Source organism: Lissotriton vulgaris, chromosome 4_1 (assembly GCF_964263255.1).
Source record: "Lissotriton vulgaris chromosome 4_1, aLisVul1.2, whole genome shotgun sequence".
Classification (NCBI taxonomy): Eukaryota; Metazoa; Chordata; class Amphibia; order Caudata; family Salamandridae; genus Lissotriton; species Lissotriton vulgaris.
Window position 1 is genome coordinate 881,749,095 of NC_141691.1, and position 27,212 is coordinate 881,776,306.

The following is a 27,212-nucleotide window of genomic DNA, read 5'->3' on the forward strand; positions in this document are numbered from 1 at the left end:
ACAATTTTTTCTGCAATTGGTCAAAAATTATTTTTGTTGCATGAAGAAAAGTAATTTAATTAAGTTTTGTTGTGCAATTTAAGGACATTTGCTTTTATAAAAAACAAAGGAATAAGATAAATAGATGAATAAATAAAAAATCTTTTGGAAAAATGACTGAATAGTTGTGTATCTACCCTAAGTGTTTTAAAAAAACTGAAAGTTTTCATGTTCATTGATTGAACTTGTCGTGGATAAAAGTAGGATGCACGAGCATGAATAATTTATTAAATCTATGGTCCTAGAGGCATTGTGTTGTGTATTATTGTATGTTCGTAGATTCCAACCTCTTAGGCCCTAAACTGAATCTAGCCCCTTTATGTAAGTAAGTCGCAGAGCCAGGCGCACACAAAGACAGTGTGTCCTATTCCAGTAAATGTGCTATTCAGAGTGCAGCCACCAACACGTGCCTGCGTGGTAAACAGCCCACTAGTGAAAAGTGGACCGGCTGTTTGAAGACACTGCAGGTGGTGATCCGGCCACTGTTTCAAAGCAGGGGGGGGGGGTAAATCCTTGCCTGCAATTAGGTGCAATTGCCTGCAGGCATCGCAAACCTTACTAACACGGAGAACTTTAGCATGTACATTGTGCACCATCTTTATGTGACGCAGTGAGCACAACCCCTGACTGTCTCGTTTTCACTGCTCTTGGGTCAGTAATGTTGCAAAAGGTTCTCTCATTTAATTGGGACTGCATCTTCATGAAAATGATGGCACACCCTCTTAGGATACCACTGGTGCAAATGTAGCTCTGGCATAAACCATATTACATAACGGGGCATTGTAAGAAATTGTGTATTTGGGCTAAGGGGGGGGGGGGCAGCCCCTCTCAGGCAACAACCACATTCCTTGGCAGGGTGAACCAGAATAGTCATTAAATTAACCTGTACTTAACCCTCTGGTAGCTTGGCACAAAAGTAGACGTGCTTAGCTTAAAGACAATGTGTAAAGTGTTTATGCAGCCCACCAATAGTAATAAACTGAAAAAACAAAACAGAAAAAATCCCTAAGTAATTTAGAAAAATTAAGTAAAGTTTAATAAATAAAATGACACCAAAAGGAATAAAATAAAATCAGTTGAACCGGAGTTAAACATGTTTTTAATTTTAGGTAAATCTGGTTTCTATAAGATCAAAGTGCCAACTGCGGCTTTCTGGTCGCACGACACCAGCACAAAGTCAAAAGTTAGGGCCAACCATGATGGAGCACTGGTGAGATACAAGGGGTGGATTGGGCCTGGTCGTAGCTTAAGCTTCGGAGTTAGAATAATTTATGAAGAAAAGTCCAGGAAATGTTAGAGTTTAGTGGGGCAAGGCAGAAGGCTGTGTCTGGAAAGTAGTCATCATAACTGGGTAGCAGCTCGACAAAGTCTCAGTGAAGCCGACGACAATGGTGGTAAAAAGTTCAGAGCTGGAAAATCTGAATTTCGAGGCCAAAGAGTTAGTTGCTGATGCTGGGGAGCCGGTCGCTGTTGAGCTTAGTGACATTTTTTACCTTCGAAATTAGACAACTTTTTGCAAATCGAAAACCTCCAGCGGGAAAGAGCTGCAGGCTGAATACCATCACTTAGAGGACCCACTGAAAGGGATTTGCTGTTGCGGAGAAGAGAGTAGTGGGATCTACCGCGAAGCCAGGCTGGCCAGCGATGCACCTCAGGCAGATTGGCTGGAAGATAGGTCCCGGTTTTCAGTTGGTTCTCCAGGTAATTTTTTGTTATACATTTTTTAAGTCCAAAGTTTAAGGGTTAGGAAGGAGCAATACTATTAACACCACTTCCAAGGAACCAGGAACTGGGGGGCAAACTCTTGTGGGGGGAGAGAGGGTAAGCAAATACTCCAGCACAGGCCAGTTGCAGGGTTCAAGGCATCAGGAGCCTGTTATGTCCGTGTAGCTCACACAGGTCCAGCCAAATAGACCTTGCAGTCACTTCTGGTGGTCCTGGGTTCAAGGAGGTGGTCTACTTCTCCTTGAAGCAGAAAGGATGTTCTTCAGGCAGGAAGGCAGTCCTCTGGTAGCAGCAGGGCCATCCACTGGTGGCTGGGCACTCCTTCTAAAGTATCATAAGGCTCCAGGAGTGTACTGAAGAGTTGCTCTGAGGGTCCACAATTTATACCTGGTGCCTCATTTAAATTCGGCAAAAAGAACGATTGATGGACAGAATGAAGAACAATGTCATACATTCACCCCAGTACAGAGATCTGGGCCTAAATTCATCGCTTTTTTGCTCACCATGCCATTCAAGTTTGAACCCAGCCATATGCAAATAAGTCTTGACCCTGTGCCCAATGGGAACAGTCCAGACCGAACTGCCAGGCCAGGTCCTCCCTGGACTGGAAGCAAGCATCCTAGCACCGGTTTCGGGGTTTAACCCCTCATCAGCCAGGATAACTTGACTCCAGTTTCATGGAGAGCACGAGACCCACGTCTGGGCATACCCGTCCCACTCGAGTTGACAAATGCAAACAGAGCAATTGACGGTCAGAATGCAGAACAATGTCATACATTCACACCAGTATAGAGATCTGGGCCTAAATTCATCTTTGTTTTGTTCACCATGCCATTCCAGTTTGAACCCAGCCATATGCAAATCAGTGTTGACCCTGTGCCTAATGGGAACAGTCCAGCCCGAACTGAAAGGCCAGGTCCTCCTTGGACTGGAACCAAGCATCCTAGGACCGGTTTCGGGGTTTCACCCCTCATCAGCCATGATCAGTAATTTCCTGTTAGCCCAAAACCGGTGCAAGGAGGCTTGTTTCCGGTCCAGGGAAGTTATGGCTTGGCAGTTTGGGCTGGACTGTTCCCATTGGGTATAGAGTCAAGACTGATTTCCATATAGCTGTGTCTGAGCCGGAGTGGCAAAGTGAGCTAAAGAACGATGATGGATGCAACCCAGATCTGGGAGTGAGTGTCTGAAAGGTTTCAGCGCTCTGTCCATCATCTCCTTGTGTTTGCTTTGTTTGTCCTAAGTTGGCAAGGTATGCCTAGACGTGGGTCCCTTGCTCACTTTGCCACTGGATTCAATCTAGCCTGGCTGATGAGTGCTGCTAGCCTGAAATCGGTCCCAGGATGCTTGTTTCGGGTCCAGGGAAAACATGGCTTGGCTGTTCGGGCTGGACTGTTCCAATGAGGCACAGGGACAAGACTGATATGCATATAGCTGTGTCCGAACAGGGATGGCGAATTGAGCTAAAGAACGATGATGGATTCAATCCAGATCTGTGACTGAGGGTGAGTGTCTGAAAAGTTTCAGCGCTCCGTCCATCATCTCCTTGTGTTTCCTTTGAATTTGGGGCTTCCCTACACTACCCAATATCTGGTTCTGGAAAGTTTTTCCCTTTGCCTGTCAAACCACCAGGAAGTCTAGGGTGATAAAAGGCTGGTATCAGGGTCCTTTGAGTGTGCTGGAGGCAAGTTCTTTGAAGTTTAAATGGGGCAGGGACCAGCTGGGCGCCCAGCCATGCTGGCAGGATGGCCAATCCTGTTCACACTTAGTTCGCTTTGTATCACTGTCTGGGATAAATATACAAACCCCAGCAGCAGAGCCATTCACAGTGAAGTGACCCAGGACACTGACAGAAGGCACAAATGGTTAGGACAAGAAAATGCCAACTTCCTAAACATAGCTTTTTTAGAATTGTGACTTAAAATCTGACTTTACCATTAAATAGGATTTAAAATTATAATTTATTTGAGTTTAAACATGACTCCTCTAACTGCTCCTAATCCAAAGTGAGCACTTAATAAATGTAATAAGGTAAGCACATTATGTCAAGGGGAGAAATAGGCCAGTACTGGGAAAATTACTTAAGGAGTTTCTCACTACCAGGAAATGTAAAACTTAAAGCCACATGTCCTACTTTTTGAATACCATGCACCGTGTCCTATGAGCTTTTAGGGTCTACACTAGGTGTGACTTATAGGTATTTAAAAGGACGGTTTAGACCTGGCAAAAGGGTGAAATGGCATTTCAAAACTGTACTACAGACTGCAATGTTAGGCCTGAGACAAGTTTTAAAGGGCTACTTTGGTGGGAGGCACAATGAGGGCTGCAGGCCCACTAGTAGTATTTAATTTATTGGCCCTTGGAACATGTAGTACCATATGCTAGGGACGTATAAGTAAATTAAATGTGCCAAGCAAGAGTTTTAAGGAGAGATCACAATCACTTTAGTATTGGATAGCAGTGGTAAAGTGCACAAAGGCCTAACATTAACAAAAAACAATTCAGGCAAAATGGAGGGGTGAAGGAAAAGGTTTGGGGGTGACCTTGCTGAGAGGGCCTGGTCCAACAGGCGTCAAATGGTCAGCGGCCGTTTTGAAATCCTGCAGTGCCCAGAGAGCACAGAAAGCAGGCGCAAACCCTTGTTTTGCTCCCGGGAGCACGTGTATGATACGACGCCTTGTGGTGATAAGGTAGCTCTTGAGGTCACTTTGTTTAAGTCCATACATACATGTGTTGCAATGTGTTATTATCTGTTTACAATGGAACACTTTGCCTTTCAGGAGCTGCCTGATAACTATGCTTCAGATTTTTGTCAGGCATGCAGGCCCCAGAATCGTGTCCCTGCTCAGGTGACTCAAACGTGTAAATTTGATTGCATATGTTCTGTGTCTTTGGACTACACTAACATCACTGCTATTCAGTTTGTGGATGAATTGAGCTGTTGAGTATTCGACAAATACTAGTGGAAATACTATGCTACTGCCTGTCTTAGGTAATGTAAGAGTTTGCATTATGTAATATAGCAGGTCATCTCAGTCCATCACAATGCTGCCTCCACTCTCTGAATGGGGTTTCTATTCCGGTTGTAAGATATTATCTCTCTAAGTTTGTTCCAAAAGAGCTTGTAACATTGTTATGTTTCCTTTGAGGGGGTCAAATATGGGCAGAACTATTTGGAAGCATTACTGTGCTGAATCAATTATTCAATTTCCATGTTTTCAAACAAAACATGCCTGACTGTACTTCGAGAAAGTATACATAACAAGCAAATATTTCATTGTATTAAAATTTCTTGAACTTAATTTAATCCCCAAGCAATATTTATAGTTATGAAGCTTGCCATCCTTTCCTTTACATTTACATCCAAGGAAGGGGGTGGTGTGCTACCGAGGCGACTGCTAACTAAACTGCTCAGACTTCCACATGGTGCTCCATATGGCGTGCACGTTTGTGTATAACTGTTCTAATTTACTGATTTTGTTTCCTATAGTTTTACAGAAACTAATACGTAAAGATGACTAGAGTTTATGTCCTTATTTCTTATACTCTCCTCTTCAAAGTTCTTATGCACCTGGTCCCAGCCGTGCCAGCAATGCGGTAGCATACTTTATGGTCTGTGACGTTGTGGGCTTACTTTCTAAGGCGATGGGTCGAAATAGTTCATTTTGGGGGGGATAAGCCTAACCTGCCACCCTGAAATCAACTTCAGGTAAGAATGGCTTGATGTTCATCAATAATACCAGCTGGTATCTTGCTGTCTTGGTTTTCCTGGCTGTATGTGTATCTTGAAGAAGATGTCAGAGTCAACTGTAAAAGTCAGTGATCAGTGACATGGTCATATATGAATGATATAACTTCGTATCTGACAGCCATAATTGGCCCTGTGATCTTTTGAGGCTGTTTGCAATAAGAAAATTACCAGTTTCAGATGACTCTTGTTTCAGGTTGGCCCTTGAGATCCAGTTGTAAATTAATGCAATGCAGATTTTGAACTGTTCAATGCCACTGTTGATTCTGAATTCAGATAGCATACTGGTAGACATGTATATTTTATCAGTGAGTATAGTCAAAAGAGACTCCAGATTAAGGCTAAACTCGACAGTGGAGACAATTTTTCCCTGAGGCAAACTTGACAGCTGAAGGAAAACTAAAATCCTCAGGTGTCCATCCCATACACTACTGATAGTTTGATAGGAGCTGCTTCTTAGAATCTTATGAGGGGATGCCAGGGTATGTGTCAGTTCTTGATGAACGTCTGTGTTAGGGGCCATAAAGAGTAAGAGCAGGATCAAGATGCAGGGCGTAATTCACAATTTGGATGTCTGCAGTTTCTGTGTTATAACAGGACCTGATTCTGCAAAGATAATGATGCAAAGGGAGATGCTTGTTAATTTTGGAGTGTGGGTGGAGGCATTATTTTTCCTTATCTTTCTGCTAGCATAAATGTGATGGATCTATAATTAGTAAAGTCAATGGTGCCTTTCACTTGAACAAGTTAATTACCTTCAGCAACTCCTTATATGTTAGAGACAATATATAGCCACAGATTCCTTATCTTAGAATTATCCCCTCGCATCAGACTGGTCCGGAAATTGTTTGTGAGCCATCCCCCATGCACTCTGGAAGGTGGCATGGTTCTGCGCCGCATGGAGTCATCGCCTGCACCAGAAATTATATCCACGGTGCCGATATAGGCGCCATGCAGCTTCATTGTAACTTTTTACACCAGAGGCACAGAGTAAACGGACCATTGGTGTGGAAAACTAGGGCCCTGAAAGGGGAAAGCCCTGTCCCTAGAATTCCGTTCACAGAGCAGGGGCAGATGGGTACGTCCCTAAGGAATTTGCAACTAGATTCGGGGCCACAGAAGGTAAGTAACTTGTTCATCTGGTGGAGACTTGTAGCCGCAGAATTCTTACCTTAGAATAGATATCCAAGCAATACCTCACAAGAGGTGGTTCTGCAGACAAATTTCACATGAGGATGCCCTGCAATGTCTCCGAGCAAGAGCCACCTTGGAAACTCCAGTGCGCAGAACTGCAGACATCGGAAGTTCTCGTCAGTGGCAAATAGGTCTAACCAAGGTGATCCCCACTTTTGACAGTGGCCCTGCACCACCACCAGATGGAGATTCCATTCGTGATCTGTAAGCCATCTTCGGCCTGTTGCCTGTTCTGATGCTCAGAGAACTGGCCAGATGTTATCCCACCAGCAAAATGCCCTGCTGTTCCAGCCATGTCCAGAGATGCAGGGCCTCTTGATAAAGTGTCCACGTTCCCACACCACCCTGTTTGGTACAGGACCCCATGGTGGTGGTGTGGTCCACGAACACCTGCACCAACCTTCCCTGGATGGGGGCCAGAAAGGCTTTTATTGTCAAACGGATCTCTCGGAGCTCCAACAGTTGGATGTGGAGTCCAGATTCCTCCTGAGTCCTCTGATCTCCACTTCTCCTAGATGGCAGCCTCATCCCAAGAGTGATGAATCTGTCACTACTGTATCTGGAAGGTGAAGGAAGAGGGGTCTGCTGCTGACACAATCACTGTTCATTAAATACCACTGAGTATCTTTCACAGTTCCTTCCAATATCTGAACCATGTCGCGGAGATTTGTTTGATGCTGGAACTACTGAAACTTCAGGACTTACTGCAGAGACTGCATATGCCAGGGGGTCAACAAGTAATGTAGCATGTGTTACCAGCAGGGTGCAGGAGGCCATATGGGCCCGGCAGCCTCAGAGTCAGGATAGAGGCTTAAACATCGGAATCACAGCCGGAATATCCTGGGCTCCCCATTTGAGAGGATAGCCCCGATACTGCACCGTGGGCAGTACATCTCAGATAAAAGGGAGTGTCTGCCAGGGTATTAGGTGTGACTTTGATATGTTGATAGTGAACCACATCAAAGGTGGGAGGTCCATCGCAGTCTGGAGGTGGGAGACAACAGCCTGGGGTAGCCTGTCTTCCACAGCCATTCATCAAGCTAGGTGAAGACTGGCACCACTGATCTCAGTAGATGAGCTAGAACCACCGCAGTCACCTTGGTGAATACCCGAAGGGCGCTGGCGAAAGCAAAGGGGAGCACAGCAAACTGAAAGACCTCATGCTCACTTTGAGCCACAGGTAATAGCTGTGGGCAGGCATGCAGGGCAGGAATATGTAAATATGTACCCTGCAACTCCAACGCTACCATCCAGTCGCCTGAGTCCAGGGCAGATAGGACCTGAGCAAGAGTGAGCATTTTGAACTTCTCCTTCATGAGGAAGAAGTTGGGAGCACGCAGGTAGATGATAGGACAAAGGCCTCCGTCCTTCTAGGAAACCAGAAAGTAGAGGGAATAACAAGCACAACACATTTCTAGCATTGACACTCTCTTTATGGCTCCTTTTGCCAAAAGAATCACCACTTCCTGGCGGAGAAGAGATAGGTGGTCCTCTATCAGCCTGTCATAGGTAGGTGGCATGAAGAGATAGGTGGTCCTCCATCAGCCTGTCTTAGGTATGTGGCATGGGCATGGAGTAGTCTTGAAGGGGAGAGATTAGCTACTTGAACAATCTGCAAAACCCACCTGTCCTTTGTTATGGAATGCCAGCAGGCAGGTGATAGCAAATCCTGCCACCCACTGGGTGCCCCTGACAGTAGACAGGAAGACTAGGAGGGTTTGAAGGCTGGTTTGGGGAGATGGACTGACCCGACAGCTAACTACACAACCCACTGGCCAGTAGGTACTACATCCACAGCCACGCAGAGGCTAGAAAGCTTACGCACCTCGGTGGCTGGACATGTAAGGATGTGGCTGAATCCCCTTTCCATGGCCACGAAAGGAGCGAAAGGTGGATTGGGGGTGACGAGGGTCCATGGAAAGGCCCAAGGACCTGGTCATAGCCCTGCTGTTTTTAAAGCGCTCCAGCAGAGAATCCGCCTGGTCTCAGAAGAGGTGGAAGTCATCAAAGGGCATGTCCATGAGTGATATCTGGACATCCCCACAAAAGTCAGTAGTCCTAAACCAGGCATGGTGTTGCAGGACCACTATTGATGAAACCGCTATGCCTAGTGAGCGTGTGGTCACTAGTCCACATTGAACAGTGAATATAGCACCAACAGCCGTGAGAGAATGGCCTGGTCCTCTTCCGGGACCTTGGCAGCAACTGTATCCCACAGGGCATGGGAATAGCACTCCAAAACACATGCATTGTTCTCCGACCGTAATGCCAGGCTGGCGGAAGAAAACATTTTGCACCCCATCTTTTGTTTGTTTGTTAACAAGAGGATATATGACTAAAAGCAAAAGACCTAGAGTGGAAAGGCATGTCCATGAGTGATGTCTGGACATCCCTAAAACGTCAGAAGTCCTCAACAGGTGTGGTGTTGCAGGACCACTGTCGATGAAACCACTATGCCTAGTGTGTTGGTTGTGTCTAGTCCACATTGAATGGTGAACTTAGCTCCAAGAGCATGGCCTGGTCTCTTATGGGACCCTCTGCAGCACCTGCGCAATTATATACCACAGGCGTATGAATAGCACCCCAAAATACATGCAGTGTTTACCAACCCCAATGCCAGGCTGGTAGAAGAAAAGGTTTTCTTGCCTAAATTGTCCAGCCTATAGGATTTCTGATCCGGCTTGTGGTTGAGAATATGCCAGGATTTACATAAGAAGTGAAGACTTGGACCAAGCTCTCTTGGTAAGGATGTTCTGTGTGGAAATTGGGGTTCCCTGAAGCGGGGCAGTGGAGGCGGGCAATTGGCCTGTTCACAATAGCCCCAGTGTTGGGTTTGGACCCATAGCCCAAAAACCTATTGGACAGCTTCTTTAATTAATATCCCAAATGCTCTAATTTTTAACTCCGCATTTAGTGGTATATCAATAGTCCATCTTTACAATTTTTAAATCCACACTGGACTATGCTATACTTTTTTTAGCTATTAGTTATCTTTCACATAGAACTGATGGTTTTGATTTATGCCTTCAATAGCGCATCTTGCATGGCTCAGCATGATCCTGAAAAGGAAAGCCTAGAATGCCTCAGGCAACCATTTGTTCACTCTGGTTGGTGTGAAAGCTCAGTTAGCGGGGTCCTGGAGTTGCTTTACTGCTATCGGTGTCCTTCCTGCAGGGAACTACATTGACCAGCTGCCCAGGGCCCCACGAGGCAGTCCTTGGTGCTTTTCTCACCTGTGCTGCATTGGCGCTAAAAATTGCGTCCTTTAGACCAGACATGCGGTTCACTAGAGTTGCTTACTGCTAGTTCTGCTTAACTGCAGTGAACTACATTGACCCAGGACCCCAGAAAGTAGTCCTTGATGCTTTACTCACATGTGCTGCATTAGCGCTATAAAATGCGTCCTCTATTCCTGCTGCGATGACCAGGCCCGGGCCAAGGACGGGCTCGTCCTGCGTCTGTCGGTGTCAGGAGGAGATGGGCCACCCCCTTTGGCTCTATCTCTGGGACACAGCAAGTCTAGCTTGAACCCACGGTATTTGGAGAGTGGTTCTCGCATTCCATCTGGGTTAAGTTTGTCTGCCCTGACTGGGCTGTGAACTGCAAAAGTCTATGTGCCTGCGGCGTGGCACCAGATACTTACCTTACCTTAATGTTGCACAGCAAGCTGGGACTTCCGAACTAATATTTATACTATTGCTTTCTCGTGTGACTCTCTCATTAAAACAATCGTAAAATGCTTCAATACCCTTGGGTCTGGCCAGCACTATATAAAGCGCCTTAATAAATAAATAATAATAATAAATAAATAAGATACAGCCTGGAGGATAACTTTCTGCTGACCCTGGTAGAGCGGGAGGGAGGAGGTCTGATGGTGACTGGCCTAAGTTTATGGACTACTGTGCTATTTTTTTACCATTGGGTTTGATCACGTTGCCCCTGCATTGGTCTTGCTGGAAGGCCAATCCCTGACCTTCACGTTTTTTCTCACTGCGAGCTGAACCGAGAGCTACTTGTTGTGAATTAAGTAGTTGGCGTGGGCCTAATTTTAGCAAGGAGCCTGTGCATACCAGTGGCTATTTAGGCTTCAGACTACTATGAGAAAACATAAAGCATCCAAACCAGCACAGTGTGCTGCAAAACACAGTAAGGTTAGGCGGAACACTGGGAAACAGTCTAGCATTTCTGGCAAATTAAAAAAACTATCACCGGAGCAGGTCATCTCAAACCATTGCTTGGGGACTGAGCAGCCAGGTTTAGATTTGTATATTGTTACTGTTTCGTCTTCAGGCCCACATGCACTATGCAATAATCAATTTCTGCCATTATCAGAGTAAAACAAAGGCCCTGTTATCCCTGTTAGTATGTGTCCACAGGTTCATCCGTCTTCATCTTTGGCCCCCACCAATGGCCAATCTGGCTACCTATGCCTCTCTTATTATGGACTTTATGGTCCAGGTGGGGAGCGTAAGTCTATGATAGGCCAGCTAACTGCCAAAATGGACCAGGTCTGTCCATTAGGGGAACTTCTAACCATCAAGGGGACAATACAGCTGTTAGCTAGGCAAATAATGTACCAAAGCAAACTCATATTTCCAATGGGGGAGTTATTAGTTAGGGCCCGTTAGAAGTGCGAAGGGCAAGGCTCTTGAAAGACCACAGAGAAGTGACTTTTGAGACCAGCATATTTGACCCAGGCAGTACATGGTTGCCTGCAGTGAAGTAGGCCTATAGTAAAGCCCATCATTTCCCGTTTAATTGGCCATAATACCAGCAACTTACCAGCTACTATTCTCAAGGACAGGGTAACTCAAACAAGATACGTCCACACAAATAGTCCTCCTTTAACTGGGTTTCGTCTCGCAATCCCTAATGTTACAAAATTGTCAGGTTCAAATAGATTCAAGGACAAGGAATACATTCAAAACAAAGTCACACATTGGATAAGACATGTTAGAGGGTGTAGTTCGGTCACTAGAGATGATATAATCAGTGGCAGAAGATGCTACCAAACAACCATGCCCTATGATAGAATTGAGCTGTGTTTAAAGGATAGGCACATTGCTGATAGCCTGGTTGCTTTGGACATCAGGTCCTACCCTCCAAATAAATCCAGTATCCAGATCAAGTATCTAGGGTCAGGAGTCAGCAGGCCCACTGTTCTAAGGAATCCAGTCGGATTATTAGTAGCCCCATTAGGGTTAGACAATAATGATAGACAAAATTAAGATTCTTGAATTATCTATCTCCATTGAAGGTTTTCCTTGCATTCCCCTGTTTATGTAAGGATGTTGTGCCTTAGTTTCTATAGCTTCCACCAGGAGTTTTCCTATAGAAGGTGCCAACTTGAGGGGATCTAGAGAGTGTACAATCATGTAACCCTTCAAGGATCGTAGCCAAAAATGTAATATTCAGGGTTTACATGAAGCTGTTATGATGGGCTTAGTCAGCCGACCGCTTGTTGTCAGTGTATTATCATTGCCTTGTGATGTATATAACTCTTCCCAAGTAAGGGAACCCACTTTACAATCTTCCGCTAACCATACTACTTCCCAGGTAAATGACAAGTCAGGTTTATCTGGTCCAATGTGTGCTGCTAATGTATTATTAGAGCCCAATGTCTAAAGAAATGTAGTACTAAGTTAGAAGGTATTTTACATCCATCAAGTGGTTCCGTTGAAAATCATTTACCAATCTTGACCTTAATGGTTCCTTGGAACGTGGCGCGACTTAGGTTTAAGTTGATGCAACTACAATGGTGTGCATTTATCGACAATAACAAGATATGCCTGTTCCAAGAAACTTGGTGCACTAAACCATTATTTACATTAGGCTATCGGTCTGTCCTAAAGAAGACCCGCTGTGACGTTGGTTCAGTAATGCACACCTTTGGGTCGAAACGTCGACGCTCTACGCCAAACTCATGTCTTACATTTTCCTCACCCCTGAAATTGAAATAGGATTTGTACTAGGGTGTTTGAGAATTTGTGATGAATTGTAAAAGAACTGCTATTCATTTACTTCTATAATTTACATTGTTGTAATTTTCTCATGCCTCTTATATCCTTCACGTAGGACATCACTTTGTCACTTTTGTCACCTACTCAGGAAAAGTCACTTCCCTTTTGTATCTTTGTTTTTTATTCCCCAAAGAAAACATTATTGTGACAGCCATAAACAAAAGAATAATATATTAACGGTTTGAACTATGAAATATTTTTCTTGCTGTGTTTCTTGTAACATATTAATTATAGACTTACAAAGAAATTGCTTTATCCGACGGAACCATCTGTAGATTGTCATATCAATACCCAGGTTCTGAGGGACACAGCGTCACCCCATTCTATTAATGGGTGTATACATGTTTGCCCAGAAAAGCAGATGTTTACCGAAGAATATCCAACTTTGGTTACTCCTGCATGTCCATTAGTATATCAATGTTATGTCATAACTGTGACAAGCTAATAGCTCATCTTGCTTTACTAGTAAAGAAACTTCAGGTAGGGTTTATTTCAACAGGATCTTGAAGGTAAGGCATGTGTTTTACTCACAGGTGTTTTACCGGTGTGTTGCTTTTTATTCCGCTTTGGCCTTAATTTTGTAAAGTGCTCCAGCTTCTTGGCTTCCTCAGAGGGCAGTTCTGCAAGGACATTTGAGGTTCGTTTTTCCAGCTTGGAATGAGGATATGGTGGGTCTTCTGTGTGTATTGGAACCTCTTCCAGGGCTCTATCCAAGTCAAACTCCATTTCTAAAAACAGCACAAGAGGTAATTAGCTACAACAAACTGTATGGCATAAAACTGTTAGAGCAGAATGCAATCAACATTAGCTTTCATTTGAAGAACAAATGTAAAACAACAATGAACATAAAGAAGCAAGCAATCGCAGATGTCCTGGCTCAAATAATGACACAATATTAAATATTAAGGTCCGTGCAGCTATTTGGAGTCATAGCTATATATGCAGGGATAGAAAGTGACATATGCAATAAGTAGATTTACAAATTAAAAGCAAAATAAAATGTGTGAATCAGCCTCAATTATAACATTTTTAAATAAAAACTATTCATTATAAACCAAAGATGCCACCCACCTTCATTCTCAAAAGGTGGAAAGCCTTCAAAAGTGGACATGGTTGGAAATATTGAGCCAGCAATTTCCAGTATGGGCCAAGCAAGCATTCCTTGCAGGCCTAGGTAAACCATTTGCGGAACAATTAGTAGTTCATATTTGAGCTAACTAACGTGAAAATTAAAAGGGGTTAGTTTAAACAATGCGTAAGGCCTAATTTTGAGTTAGAAAATACCACAAACTACTCAACATGTGAAGGAAGAGCAAAACCCATCACTGAAGGAGTCTCCTCAGGCACAAGAGATTCCACTAGAAGATTTGCCACCAAATTGAGACACTTCAGTGTAGGATGAAGCAATCCTACCACAAATTGAAGGATTTTCTCAAATGGATTCCAAATTAGTCATATATAGTTGAGTGAGAATAGATTAAATTTGCATTTTGCTTCTTGAAAAATTGTGATTATTATATGCTGGCAATACAGAATTAACCACTGTTTTATTCTTTAGTAACTCTTAACTTCAAGAAAACATGTACAAAAATGACTGTCTAGCTACTCAAAACTGCATCACATGAAGCACCCGAGTCCAAGATGCTTCGACAGCTACCCTCCTCTTCATAAGCTTCACCATCCTGTGTTTTCCACGGTGCTTCATGCTGGGCTGGCAATAGTGCCACCAGAATGTCCATGGACAGCGTGAGGTAAACCTTGGGGAGGAGTGAGGCCCAGGGGCAAAGGGGCAAGTTGTGAGCCTCGTAGCAGAGGCAGACACTTACTTGGGCTGTGATCTGGGCCCGACATTTGAAGTTGCCGCAGTTACGGCCCAGCCTGTTCCACAGCTGGTGCTGTAGGGAGCCCTACCATGGAGGGAGACTGAGTGCTGCTCCAGACTGGCTGACCCAGGCGAGGAGTAGAGGAGCTGACCCCAACATTCACTAAGGAGTGTGGTGACCCAGGCTGTGAGACGAGCCTGGAGCATAAACACCAATCGATGCTGCACACAATCATTAACTCAGGACTTTTTGGGGATTATAAAGGGAGCCCTTTGGGGCAGACTGCGAGCTTGGGCAGACTCCTCCTTGCCAATGGGCTGATTGGAGGAGAGTTACTTGGCAGCACCAGGTGAAGACTCAAACAGATCACCAGCTAGCTTGAAGGGGGTCCTCCGATCCAGCTGGATGCTGCATTCAGTAGAACCATCGACTGCCTTGGAAAAGACATTCCAAGGAGGTGAGAGACTGACCTGTCAAACTTTAATACAGGATTGTTGGACTTGGCCCTTTTGGCAGGTTCACCCCAAAACTTTTTGCATTCTCCTACCCTTTTTCTGTAACTTGGTAATTTTAGACCTCTGGGCACTTCAGCACTGTGGCCCAGTGTAAAGTGTGTGCGCTCTCTGAGTTTGTGTGGTGAGATTGGCCTGCCCTCCCATAGGAATGCATGGGGGAGGAGTGTGTCCGTGGTGATTCCTGGTATGAGGGAAGTGCAGGATCGAGTTTAGTGTGTATGAACTCGTGAGAATAAATGCTGCGCAATGGTGTGCACAGATTTATGGTGACTGGTGGAGAAATGCCACTTTTAGAAGCTGGCATTTCTGTGTGCTATGTGTCTGCCTGCCTGATGTGACTTGCATGTCTGGCTTGTCAGTGACATTAGATGAGAGGTGTGGGTGGCTCCAGGAGGGGCAGGGTGAGTCAGCGCTAAGCTGAATGGGACACCTGGAGGAAGAGTGGTGGGAGGGGCAATACCCTGACTCTGTATAGGCTGGTGTCTTCCCTAGTAAATGCTGGCTTCGCCCCCCTGTAGAGTGTCTGATGGCGAGCCCCGACCTAACAATGGGGAAAAGGAGCCCTGTCAACAGAGTGCTCCAATTCACCCATGAACCAGTTTCTGCTGGTTCCCCAAGCCCTGTGCTGGCGCAGACAAAAGAGAAAGGGTGTATAAAAGAAGGGGCTGTGACCCCATGTTGTTGTTCAGTCCTGGGTGCTGTTCCTGATGCTGAGGGGGCGTGCTGCTGCTGGGGCCCAGGAGGACCTGCCAGGAGGGAGGGCTGCCTCTCTGGGCTCAGCATTGCCCCCTGATTCCTAAAGACTTTCTTTTGTTTGCGGCTAGCACCTGGTGAGCGATATACTTTCTCCAGGGAAGAGTGTGTGGACTCTGCAGTCCGGAGCTGCAGCTGACTTCGAGGGAATCCCTACATGGGGATTCCCCCCCTGGACTATGCTGGTAAAGCAGAAGCCCACTCTGTGCTTTGTTCAGGAGAGAGGGAGCCTACCCCCCCTTTATGGATATTTTCAGCAGGAGCCCACCCCGCATTGTGGTGCCATGACAGCGGGAGCCCACCCCGCAAGATAAAGAGCACCATCCACCCGCAACATCCCTACAGCGCGGGATGGGCACCCGCTTACCACTGCAATCACAACCGCGGGGTGGGCACCCGCTTATTTGCCTTCTGCGGGTGCCCACCCCGCGGTTGTGATTGCAGTGGTAAGCGGGTGCCCATCCCGCGCTGTAGGGATGTTGCGGGTGGCCACCCCGCTCTATAATTGAAATTGCGAGGGAGCCCACCCCTCATTGCCGCCACATGCAAAGGGACTCGCCGCCAGCCGCCGCAGAACGGCCCGGAAGTCAGGCAAGCTGCCTGATTCCGGGCAGAGCAACGGCCGGAAAAAGGAAGTAAGGGCGGTGGAGAGGACGGTAGCCTACCCTGCCTCCGAGAGCTCCAAAAACAAAGTCCCAGGTCTCAGGAGGGGGCCTGGGTGAAGTGGAGAGGCGGCGTCTCATGGGGCAGGGCTCCCGTGTGCCGGTGGGAGCCCTGCATGTGCCCCTGAAGCCCCGGGTCCCAGGAGGGGGCCAGGTGAAGTGAGGTGAGGCGTGGAGAGAGTCCTGCACGATGCGAGGAGACCGGGAGAAGTGAGACCGTTCCAGCAGCGAAGAGGAGAGAGAGTCCCCGAGGACTGGAGGCCCTCTCTCTCCTCTTTGCATGCCGAGTGAGGGAGCAGAGCAGAGAGTCCAATGGAGCCCCAGCGCATCCCGGTGAGTGGAGGCTGAGGTGGGAGCGGATATCTTGTGCTCCCCGTGAGCAAGGTTGGTGCTGGGTCCAGTGAGGGCTTTGCTTGGCACACTGTCGGTGTTTGGGGATTGTGGACAGAGCCCTAGTGAAAGGGGGCTCTGTGTAAACTTAGTGCCAAAGTCAGCACTAGAGGAGCCTTGTGAGCTCCAGTGGCAGTGTTTCAGCCTCCCTCCACCTGGCAGAGGGGGAGAAGGGTCGCAAAGATTGCCATCTGTTTGTTGCTGGCTCCAACGAGGACACAGTTGTTTTAGGGCCCCAGTGGGGGGTCCCGAGGGCCCAGCGGGGCCCATGCCCATTTGGCCATAATTGGTGAAGAGAGTTACTGAGTGGGACAGGAGGGCACAGTGGTGCCATTTGGTGATCCCAGCTGCACAGCAATTAGTGGGCAGCTGCTACGTTTAGGCCAGGGCGCATGGAGAAGTCCTAGGAAGGGACCCAGGAGGCACATTGGTGCCCGCGCAGTGCACACTTTTTGCTCTAGCTGCAAGTCGCAGCTTAGCGCCCGGACATTCTGGACATAGGACATTTAAGCTCAGCGAGAAAGCCAGTTGGCTTGGGGTCATAGGTAGGATGGTGGAAAGGCGCAAGGCCCTCAGGTGATGTATGCACCTGGTAGTAGTGTTACCGCGGTGCATTGCTGACATCCTGCCTGAGATTTATTATGTGCCAAATATGATGTATGCACCCTGGTTTATGCCTCATGTCCTGTTATGATGTCTTGGGGAGTGCTTATTTGCGTAATGTGCTTTTGCTTATAGGGTTAGTGCATAAGGTGTTTATGCTGGTAAGGCCCATTGCATAATGTGTTTATGCTGATGAGGTTTGGGCCTAGTGTAGGTTTACGTCTGATGTGGTAATGCTTAGGTCATTATGGTACCAGTAATTACTGGTTGTGGTTTACATTTTACTGACCTGTTCTGTTGGTTCTGACCATGGCCCAATTGGCCTGGTCCTGTATATAGTCCCCTGTGAATATTGCCTGTGCCAGTTGGCAAGGTGTAAATCTCGGATTATGTTTCTAATGTGTTTATGAGAATACAAAGGCTATTTTTTATATAATCTTATTTGTTGTTTCTTTTGTGGTGTGCCTAGTGTGTTGCTGCTGTGTGTGTGTTGCGTAAACACTTCACACATTGCCTCTGGGATAAACCTGACTGCTCATGTCAAGCTACCAAGGGGGCGAGCAGGGGTTTTCATCAGCGTGTAACTCCCTTGCCCTGACTAGAGTGGTGGTGTCTGCCTGGCTTTTGCGCAAGCCTTAGCCAACCAGAAATCTAATTCCTAACAAGGATAAATACTGGATGTTGGTGAATTGACAAAGTCCAAGATCGGCTGGTGTACAGTGGTTTTGGGGTGGGGGGTCTAGAGTCTATACAAATCTGGAACCTCTAAGACTCTGAGGACTGTGAAGTACGGGGGAGCTTTTCTTATTCTGCTGTCCACGGGACCGAGCGGATAGGGTGCCATTGGTTGTAATTTCACAGACAAATTCATGAGTACCTCGGATGGATGCACACCTGAGCTTGAATCCCTCTTATAAGAGATTGTGTCTGATCACTCATGACACATTGATTAGGATAGCTCCACAAATTGACTGCACAATATGTTTCAAACCAGCACCTAAGGATAAACCACCCTTCTTGGCAAACAGGGTACCCTTGACAACTCTACACGCGTTGGAAGTGCCACCCAACATCATTATCTAAAGACGGCGGATGCTCCACACGGGAAACCAAGGGGCCATGGTTACAGAGGACACTGCAGCAATCCTTAATGCTATACCCAGTCAAGGGACACATTGGAGGTCAAGATTGGCACTGTTGAAGTGGATGTTATGCTGCTTCGTCAAGACCTTAGGCAAGCAGGAGACAGGATAACTAAAGAGAAGACTCTTGTGTCTGGGAAGGAAAATAAGGTGGCAAAACTGCAACAGACTATCTAAGCTGTCCGCAACCTCCAGGGAACTTGCAGTGAGTGTGGAGGATGCTGAAGGGAAGGCCATGAGGAACAATCTTTGTTTTGCGGGATATCCAGAGGGCTGTAAAAGATCTTCTCCTGAGAACTATCAGTTGAGATTGATCCTACCACTGGAATCTCTTTCCAAGTGCTTTATTGTTGAGCAGGCTGAAATAGCAGTCACGTTTACCATCCAGCCCATTATTGCTCAACTACTTAATTATAAGAACAAAGATGTGATTCTCCAATTTACTCAAATTCAATAATCCTTTATGTTAGAATCCAATAGGATAGTGTATGGTTGGAAGAGAGGGTCAATCTTACACCGAATACACCATGGTGGCTTTATGCACCTCTCCCCAACCCCTCAAGGCTGATCAGGCCACCTCGAAATCACTCCCAAGATAGTGGCCACACTTGCGTTGTGTGCCGTGGTAAGTTGATGGTGCTAACTGATTGAAGGGATGATTAGAGGTGCGGGTTATGACATAATGGTAGAGGGAGCAGAGGGTGGGCATGAACTGCTACATTCGCGTCATAGTAGGGAGGAGGTTCTTCTCTTCATTGTTTTGTTGCCGCAGTACTGCCCCGTCTTCTTTGACATCATACAGTTATCCATACGCACTCCTACCAGAGCAAAATTACATATTGATTAGGTTGTTGAGGAGGAACGTGGGATCTTGAACTGATGGTAATCCACTGAGACCAACTCTCTTACTTTTGTTTATTCTTTATATACAAAGGAACTTATGAGTGTTTCACTGTCACTCACTGTGAGCAACACTCCTGCTCCTCGTGTAGATGGGATAAAGTTGAGATATGTACCAACGGCTGCCCTGTTGGGGCTGTCTCACGTTCTGTCCTGCAACAGATGCTTCAGGTTCAAGAAGTATACAGTGGGGGGAAATCGACTGTTCATATTTTAGCTTTAAGACACCATGCATTTTTCCTCTGGCTGTTGTATCCTATAAATATGCCTGCTTTGTTTCCAATGGTTCAGGATGACGTTTTAAAATCTAATCTGGTGCCCAATGGCTGATTCTGTGCATAGGACTTGTATTAAAAGGTTGGGCCTGATAACTTTGAGTGTAAATGATTTACAAGGTAAAAAAAAAGGGTATGGTACTAAAAAAAGCTCAATGATTCCCTGCTGACATATTATTGCACCAGGAAATGCACCTCATGGATAGCAGGGTCCCCTTTCTAACTAGACAGGTATTTGCCCAGGTTTTTCACTCGGGGTTCGAGAGGGAGTCCAGAGGAAAAGTCATAATGAAGAAAAGTCACATTCCCTTTCATGGGACACAAGAGTGGGTTGATAAATGAGATAGATCGGAATGGTTGCTGGACTCCAGTAGGGAGAACCTTTGACATTGTTTAATGTTCACCTGCCTCCTCAGCTGACTCCCTCATTTTTTAAGGTACCTCCGCAACGGATTGGGGAACTACCTGAAGATGCCATGGTGTTAAGGAGGATTGGAAAGGGGTGATAGAGGAGTCTTGTGATTTGCTGAGGAATTTTATGGGTCCTTGAGACGCTGTTAATTATTGGTACAAAATACAGAGGCTCTGGGGCTATCCAACATATTGCGCACATTCCACTTGCACGAGTGGAGTCTAACCTTTTATTTTGAGGATTGTGCTACACTCTCTCACTAAGATTATTTTTACTATACAAGATGGACATGTTTAAGGTTAAAGGAGTGTGGATTCTTGCCTTAGGTCTTTCAGACCATTCCCCAGTGGAGCTTTGTCTTAGTAGGGGAATCCTACAACCCGAGATAAAATTGAGGCTCAGCTTGCGGTCCCTTCAAGATAGGAAATGCAGAACACACTTAAGGGAGGTGACAGATACATACTTTGTGTGTGGTGTGAGGTGTGGCGCAGCGGGCAGGGCAACTGACGCTGGAATCTGGGGCTCAGGGTTCGATCCCCGGCACCAGCGGCAGGTCAGCCCAGCACCATGTGACTCAGGGCAATTGCTCGCTTAATCTTCCCGAGGGCCCCCAGCGCCGGGACACCACTTCGGAGGTAGCTGTGCGCTTTACAAATACTGGTATTACAAATACTGGTATTACTTTGCTCAAAAGAAACTCTCAATCGAGTCTTCTGGTGCACTTTGGAAATCCTTTAAGGTAACCCTAAGGGAGACCTTATTAGTTTCCAAACGCAAAAATGCAAGAGCCATCAGTCAGTGAATGGTCTGGTATACCATAACATAGATCTAGTGTGCAATATCTTAGCACCTCAACACCAGAAGTTTGCTGAGCTATACTTCACACCCACATGCTCTAGACCTCTAGATTGATGAGGCTAGGACCATCTTGGCTGCATCACAGAGCCACATTTACCAATGGTGTGAAAAAGGGAGTGCAGTACTCTATCACCCACATCGAAATATACATCATACCCCAATTGCACACATTTCTGCTCCAGAGGTCTTGCTAAACACTGGAGACAAAGAGATTGCCCAACAATTCAATCATTATTATGCTAACCTATACTTCAAGAGGGAAAACTTGCCTCATGTGGCCCTAAGGTTGTTTACATCTGGTCTTCCCCTCAGGAAATTATTGGAGGTGGAGAGGATGTATTCAGAGGGAGTCATTATGGGTCTGAATTGTTGGCAGCTAGACAAAATGCTAGATCCAATGGGTTCTCAACGGTATAGTTTAAACTCTACACTAACAAACATATGGACTCCCTTGAAGATGTTCTTCGAGACACCAATGAAAGGAAGCTGTTGTCCCCAACCTGAGAACAGCAGAAATTGTAGCTCTGTCCACCAGAGTTCTGCTCATCTCACCACCCTATTTCCTTCCTCTATACAGAAGTCAAGATTATTGCAAAGGCCCTCGCAGACAGGCTAGTGGCAACAATCCACTAATTGGTCTGTTGCAATCAATAGGGGTTCAAGCCCCGACGAGCCACAACACATACGTTGGTTGAATAATACCCTTGCCTTAGCAGGTAGATGGAAAAGCCCAGGGGTGGCCCTGCTGGTGAAATTTGAAAAGGAATTTGATTCAATAAGGTGGGATAATCTGCGTGCTCTTCTTCAACGGTTACATTTCAGACCTGACTTTATTTACTATGTACAACTGCTCTATGCAGGCTTATCAGCCAGAGTTTGAGTGAGCTGTGAGACTTCGGATCCCTTCCCCATACAGAGGAGGATGAGGAAAGGTTGTCTACTATCACCCCTCCTCTATTGAGCCGCTGGCATAATGACTGTAAATTGATGACCAAGTATGGAAATGGAAAATATTCGATGCTTGGGTATTTCGAACAGCGTAGCTCTTGACACTGATGATGTCCGGATCTTCTTCACAGGCCCGGAGATGTTGGACCCTTTAGCCATTTACATTTTATGATTGTTTGGCGAGTTTACTGGCTAGCATATCAACATAACTAATTTGTCTGCCTTTCCAGCTAATGCCTTCAGGACTTGGGGCAGGCTTGTGAACTACAATTAGTCATATAAGGATTTAAATAACTGGGGGTATACATCACCCTGCACAAGACCGCAGCATGGAAACAGAATATCCAACCATTGGTTGATAAACTGATAGCAGATGCTAAAGACTGAGCTATACTTTCCATGTCACTCTTAAGCAGATTTGCAACTTTTAAAATGGTAGTGCTGCAGCACTTTCTTTATCAATTGCAAAATATCCTGTTCAAGCCTTCACACGCCTTCACCAAATCAGACTTCATCCTACTAAGCTCATTATGGAGTCAGGGATTCTAGTGGCTAACTCTCAAAAAGTATTTTAAATCTAGTTACGATGGGGGATTGCAGCAGTGGATGTCAAATCCTACTATAGAGCCTCCCATTTACTGATAATAATTGAATGGGGCTTTAATACTCAACGAGACCCCTTATGTGCTTCCGAAAAATGTGTACTGGGACGTAATAACTATAGAGCATATATTTACAGACATAGAGGAGATCCTTCATTCCCCCCCTCCCCAGTGACCAGACTGATATTCACGATTTGGAGGGGCATCTTGAAAAGGTTGGGCTGGGACAAGCGACTAACCAAACAAATGCTGCTCTGGCTAGGACAGCATTTAGCTACACTAGAGGGGTTCCAGAATGGGACATCATTGGGATTTCCAGCCTTGGAGATGTGATGGCAGGAACAATACTAAAATTCTGCCACAACCTCTAGGTCAAATATGATTTGCATTATAGTCAATTTTCCATTACCTACAATAAAAAAATGCAGTACACAGTACATGTCAGGGATGGATGACCTCCCAGAGTTTCAACCCTTAGAGGCAAAATTAATCAAGGGAGAATTGGAAGACCCCAAGATTGCTCGATTCTCTTGTTACCTGATAAACAACATGGCAGACTCCTTTGAAAGGCTGCACTTGACACGGGAGTGAGATCTAGGTGCCCTCATAGATCAGAAATGGGTAAAGGTTTGGGTGTCCCCAAGAGAGTTGGCAATAGTAACCAGATTACGCCTCATTCAACTAAAGTAAACATGCACAGTATACCTCACAATATACAGACTATGGAAGATGGGAGTGTAGTGGCCTCACCTTCTTGCCTCCAATGCTCCACAAATTATGGGGATTTATTGCAAACCTCAGGGAGTTGTAGTGTACTGGCTCATACTGGGATAAGATACCATCTTGTTTAAGTTCAGACTGGATTGGATGCTGCTGCCTGACCCAAAGATGGTTGCTTTGCATATAAACATAGATTTAGACACTAACCAATGTAAATTGGCTTCACTTAGGTTGTGGCTAGGGTTCGAGGTATGTTGTTCGTCTCTGTGGAAGACTGGTGAAAAGGGCTTGATTTATGTAGGAGTATAGAAAAGCCAATCTACATTGCCATAGGTTGTCTTCTAAAGCACAAAACAAAAAATATTCGATGCTTGGGCCTGCCACCGTTGACTAGTTCTTGACCAAATTGATTCACCCATTGGACTGCTAGATGCTGAAATATGTGGGTAGAATGGCTGAGAGAGTTGTACGTTGTATGACATATGACTGTGTGTATAGCCTTGTAATTATCTGTGTTTATCATGGATTGTTGGTGGCGGTATGATGGCTAGGGACGTGGTGGCAGGGAGGCATGATGTATTATCTTTATTGCTTATGGTTTTTTCTATTTTTCTAAACAATGTTGGCAAAAATCTAAAAAATGGAATCACGTACTTGGTTACATAATTCTGTTTGACCAATCAGCCTTGTAGGTCGAGTTATATGTGTAGAGTTTGGAATGAACCTGAATAGTCTATTAGTTTTGCCTCCATGAATCTTAAATTCACAATAATACAAACAACTACAATAAATTACATGAAAAATTTCTTACATAGAAACAAAGTGTACTCTTTTATTCTTCTTGATTTCTTCTAATGCATATTCATATTTATTACATGCATATGGTAACATATAGATGTCTTCAATTTCACACATTCCTGTTCCTATTAGAGACAACAGGCTTTTTCAAGGCTTATAACAAACTTTCAGGGTGTCAGTCCGGTTTGTTCTTAGATCAGTTTCGATTTAGTAAGTAATTTTTAGTGCATTCATTTATCTTGAGACAGTACTTAAATGTCAAAGAAAATAGTCCGGAAAAGAGAGGCCTTTGGAATGTGGAAATGGAATGTTGAGTGAGTGGCTTTGCGGTCTGTCACATTTGTCAGGTGGTTCGTCCATGTGGTGATTTTTAGAAACAAATACTGGCATTTAAAAGACATTCGTAGTAGAGTAAAAGTTTTTTGCAAAACGTTAAATACACAATGTGTGATTTGTCAATGTAGAAGATGGGTTTAAATTCTAAACGCTCTTACCAAAAGCCCTTGACACCGGTCTGAGCATTCTGCTGTGGATGCTTTTCCTTTTAGATTTTGGGGTCATCTGTATAATGGACAAACCAGAAGAACAATTCAATGAAAAGAGTATCTCAAAGAGGCAATTCTCATTCAGTCAATATGAATAAGCTAGAAAAACGTGGAATTCTTAGCAGTGTTTACAACGAATATTTACTGTAATATCTACCAAGTCTCATACTGCGTTTTGTAATTTAATAAGTCTGAACTAGAATAGATAATTTCTACTCAGTTTTCTAAAATAAAAATGTTTTGGGGAAACAGAAAAGTTGTATATTGCACATATCTGAAAAATGACACTTATGGAACCAGTGAAAATCGTCAGAGCATGCTTCTTAGGGGATTGTTCAGTCACTGTACAGAACGACTGACACCCTATTATAAGTTAACCAAAATATATATGGTAAAAAACGTACAACGCTTACCTGAAGGTTTTTATTAAATTACAGGGCATGCAAAACAGGAATATTGCCACTACAATTAATTTCTTACCAGCAGACACAATGATAAAGAAGTCAGGTACCAGAAGCAACTCAAAGATAAGGATGGTAGAGTATCCTTCAATTACATGTCTTCTTCTTTGCATTCATATCTGTGAGAAGCTGGCTTGGTATATGATGTGCATCTATGTAAGCAGGCACCTTCCACCAATCCAGACAACCCATATGGTTATTTTAGTGGTGTTCGACAACCTGAGAAAGCTCTTTAAGTTGTAGCTGTGGAGAGCAGCCTTCAGGCTTAGTCCATAAGGAGTGTAAAACAGCGTGCTTTACCAGAACATATTCTTATAGGTATTGATTAAGTGAAAAAGAACAACACAGTGTATTTATTAAAATATATATGTATTATAAGACACTCACTAACACATACAAATATCTCCTAGACGGAGATATACACAATGCGCACAATACTTTTCACTAGAAACAGGTAAGTAGCAAGGAATACACAGTGGTCACCAGGGGGAGGTCAAACTATACACTAAAATAGTTGTATGTGAACCACAACTCAAGTCAAGATCCAATAGATGTAGGACCCAAGGAACCACCCAAGGTATGTAACCAGGAGCCCCACGGAGGCTGTGTGCAGATTCGGAACACGTCTTCAGGATCAATGCAAGTCAATGGGTACACTGCGGTTGCAATTTTAAAGAAGAAGGACAATTCCCGGTGGACCCTGAAGACACCCTGAAGACACCCTGTGAAAGACAGAAGGTTGGAGAGCCACCCCACCTGTGGATACCCTAGGAACCAGGACACCTACACCAGGGAAGCCGGGTGCATAGGTGCAAAGTGGCGTCGGAAACTGCATTCAAACCCAAATGAGGACTTCAGGAAGATGCCGCTGCCTGAGAAGGGGTAAAGTGTCCGGTGGAATCCAAAGGTGGATTCAGGAAGAGAAGTACCTGCAAGCAGAGGGGACAGAGTCTTTGCGACTTGGAAGTGACCAGGCGGCTCGGATGACAAATACCCACTGAAGTGGAGTGTTGCAGGGAAGCTGAGAGTGACCTTGGAACTGCAGCTGTGTAGACCAGGCGACGCTGTGGATGACCAGGAGTCAGATACGAGAAGTCCCACTTGTGACAACTGCAACCAACGCAGATGTTGAAGGAGGTACAATATAGGGACCAGCAAGATCCAGGAGACTCACCAACAACAGGGGAGTCAGGGCAGGCCCGAGCAATCAGGGGAGCCCACAGAATTCAAAGAGGACCCTTCAGAGGACCCACAGACCAGTGGCACTGGAGACGAAAGAGGACCTCAAGCAGCTCACCAAAGATGCAGACCCACGGTGCAAGTGATGTTATGAGGTCTTAGATCTTGGTCTCATGAGATGCTTGAGGTTGGGTCTACTTGGAGCCCAAGATCTTGGTGGAAGGAAGCCAACAAGCCTTTGCAACTGCAAGTCGACACGGTCCACAGGGGTTCGATTCCTGCAGCTCTGCCAAGGGATACTGGTCTCAAACTTGGTGAGCCCAGGGATACACACAGCCCCATTCCTAGTAAATTTTCCTGATGAATAAGGGCTCTTCCTATCCCTCCACTGTGTACCCTTATTTGGTTGGTACTTGTATATAGACTTCCCATGGCTGCTGCCAGTTTCTAGCATGGTATTCTTTGACTGCCTGTGAACCTCAGAAAGGCTGCCTAGACTGAAAATCACAGCAGTTATGGCATCAAGCCTGGTTCATGAAGAAGACAGCATGTTATCCAAAACAGATTTGATTTGAAGTTCAAAAGCTCAGAAAGAGCATTGTGCAGCTTAGGAGATATGTGTGACTGGACTGAGTATTTTGGTTGGCATTCTTCAAACATGCACAAAATGCTGATTGTGCACACCAATAATCTGATCCTAGTCTATATGGGGTCATATGTCACTGGTGCAACTGTACTACGACTAATGTCCACCTAGCCTTGCTTCCCATCATTGTCCTCATTCTTGCCTATTGAGGCAATGTCAGACTAGACACGACTTGGCTAATCGAGTGAGAGGAAGTGACTAACAGCATTGTTGCACACCAGAACAGGAAGTCTAGTGTTGCCTGCAGACAACTGGGA

General features: G+C 45.3%; 1 protein-coding gene across 2 annotated transcripts in view; it reads right to left on the reverse strand.

The window, feature by feature from the left end:
* CARMIL1 (capping protein regulator and myosin 1 linker 1) overlaps positions 1-27,212 on the reverse strand; it is a 994,750-nt gene that overhangs the window by 112,247 nt on the left and 855,291 nt on the right. For both annotated transcript variants that reach the window (XM_086965173.1, XM_086965172.1), the window contains exons 30-31: positions 24,619-24,685; positions 13,255-13,451 (exon numbers count right to left, since the gene is read on the reverse strand). In XM_086965173.1, coding sequence (XP_086821299.1) covers positions 13,255-13,451; positions 24,619-24,685 — 264 coding nt within the window. The remainder of the gene's footprint in view (positions 1-13,254; positions 13,452-24,618; positions 24,686-27,212) is intronic.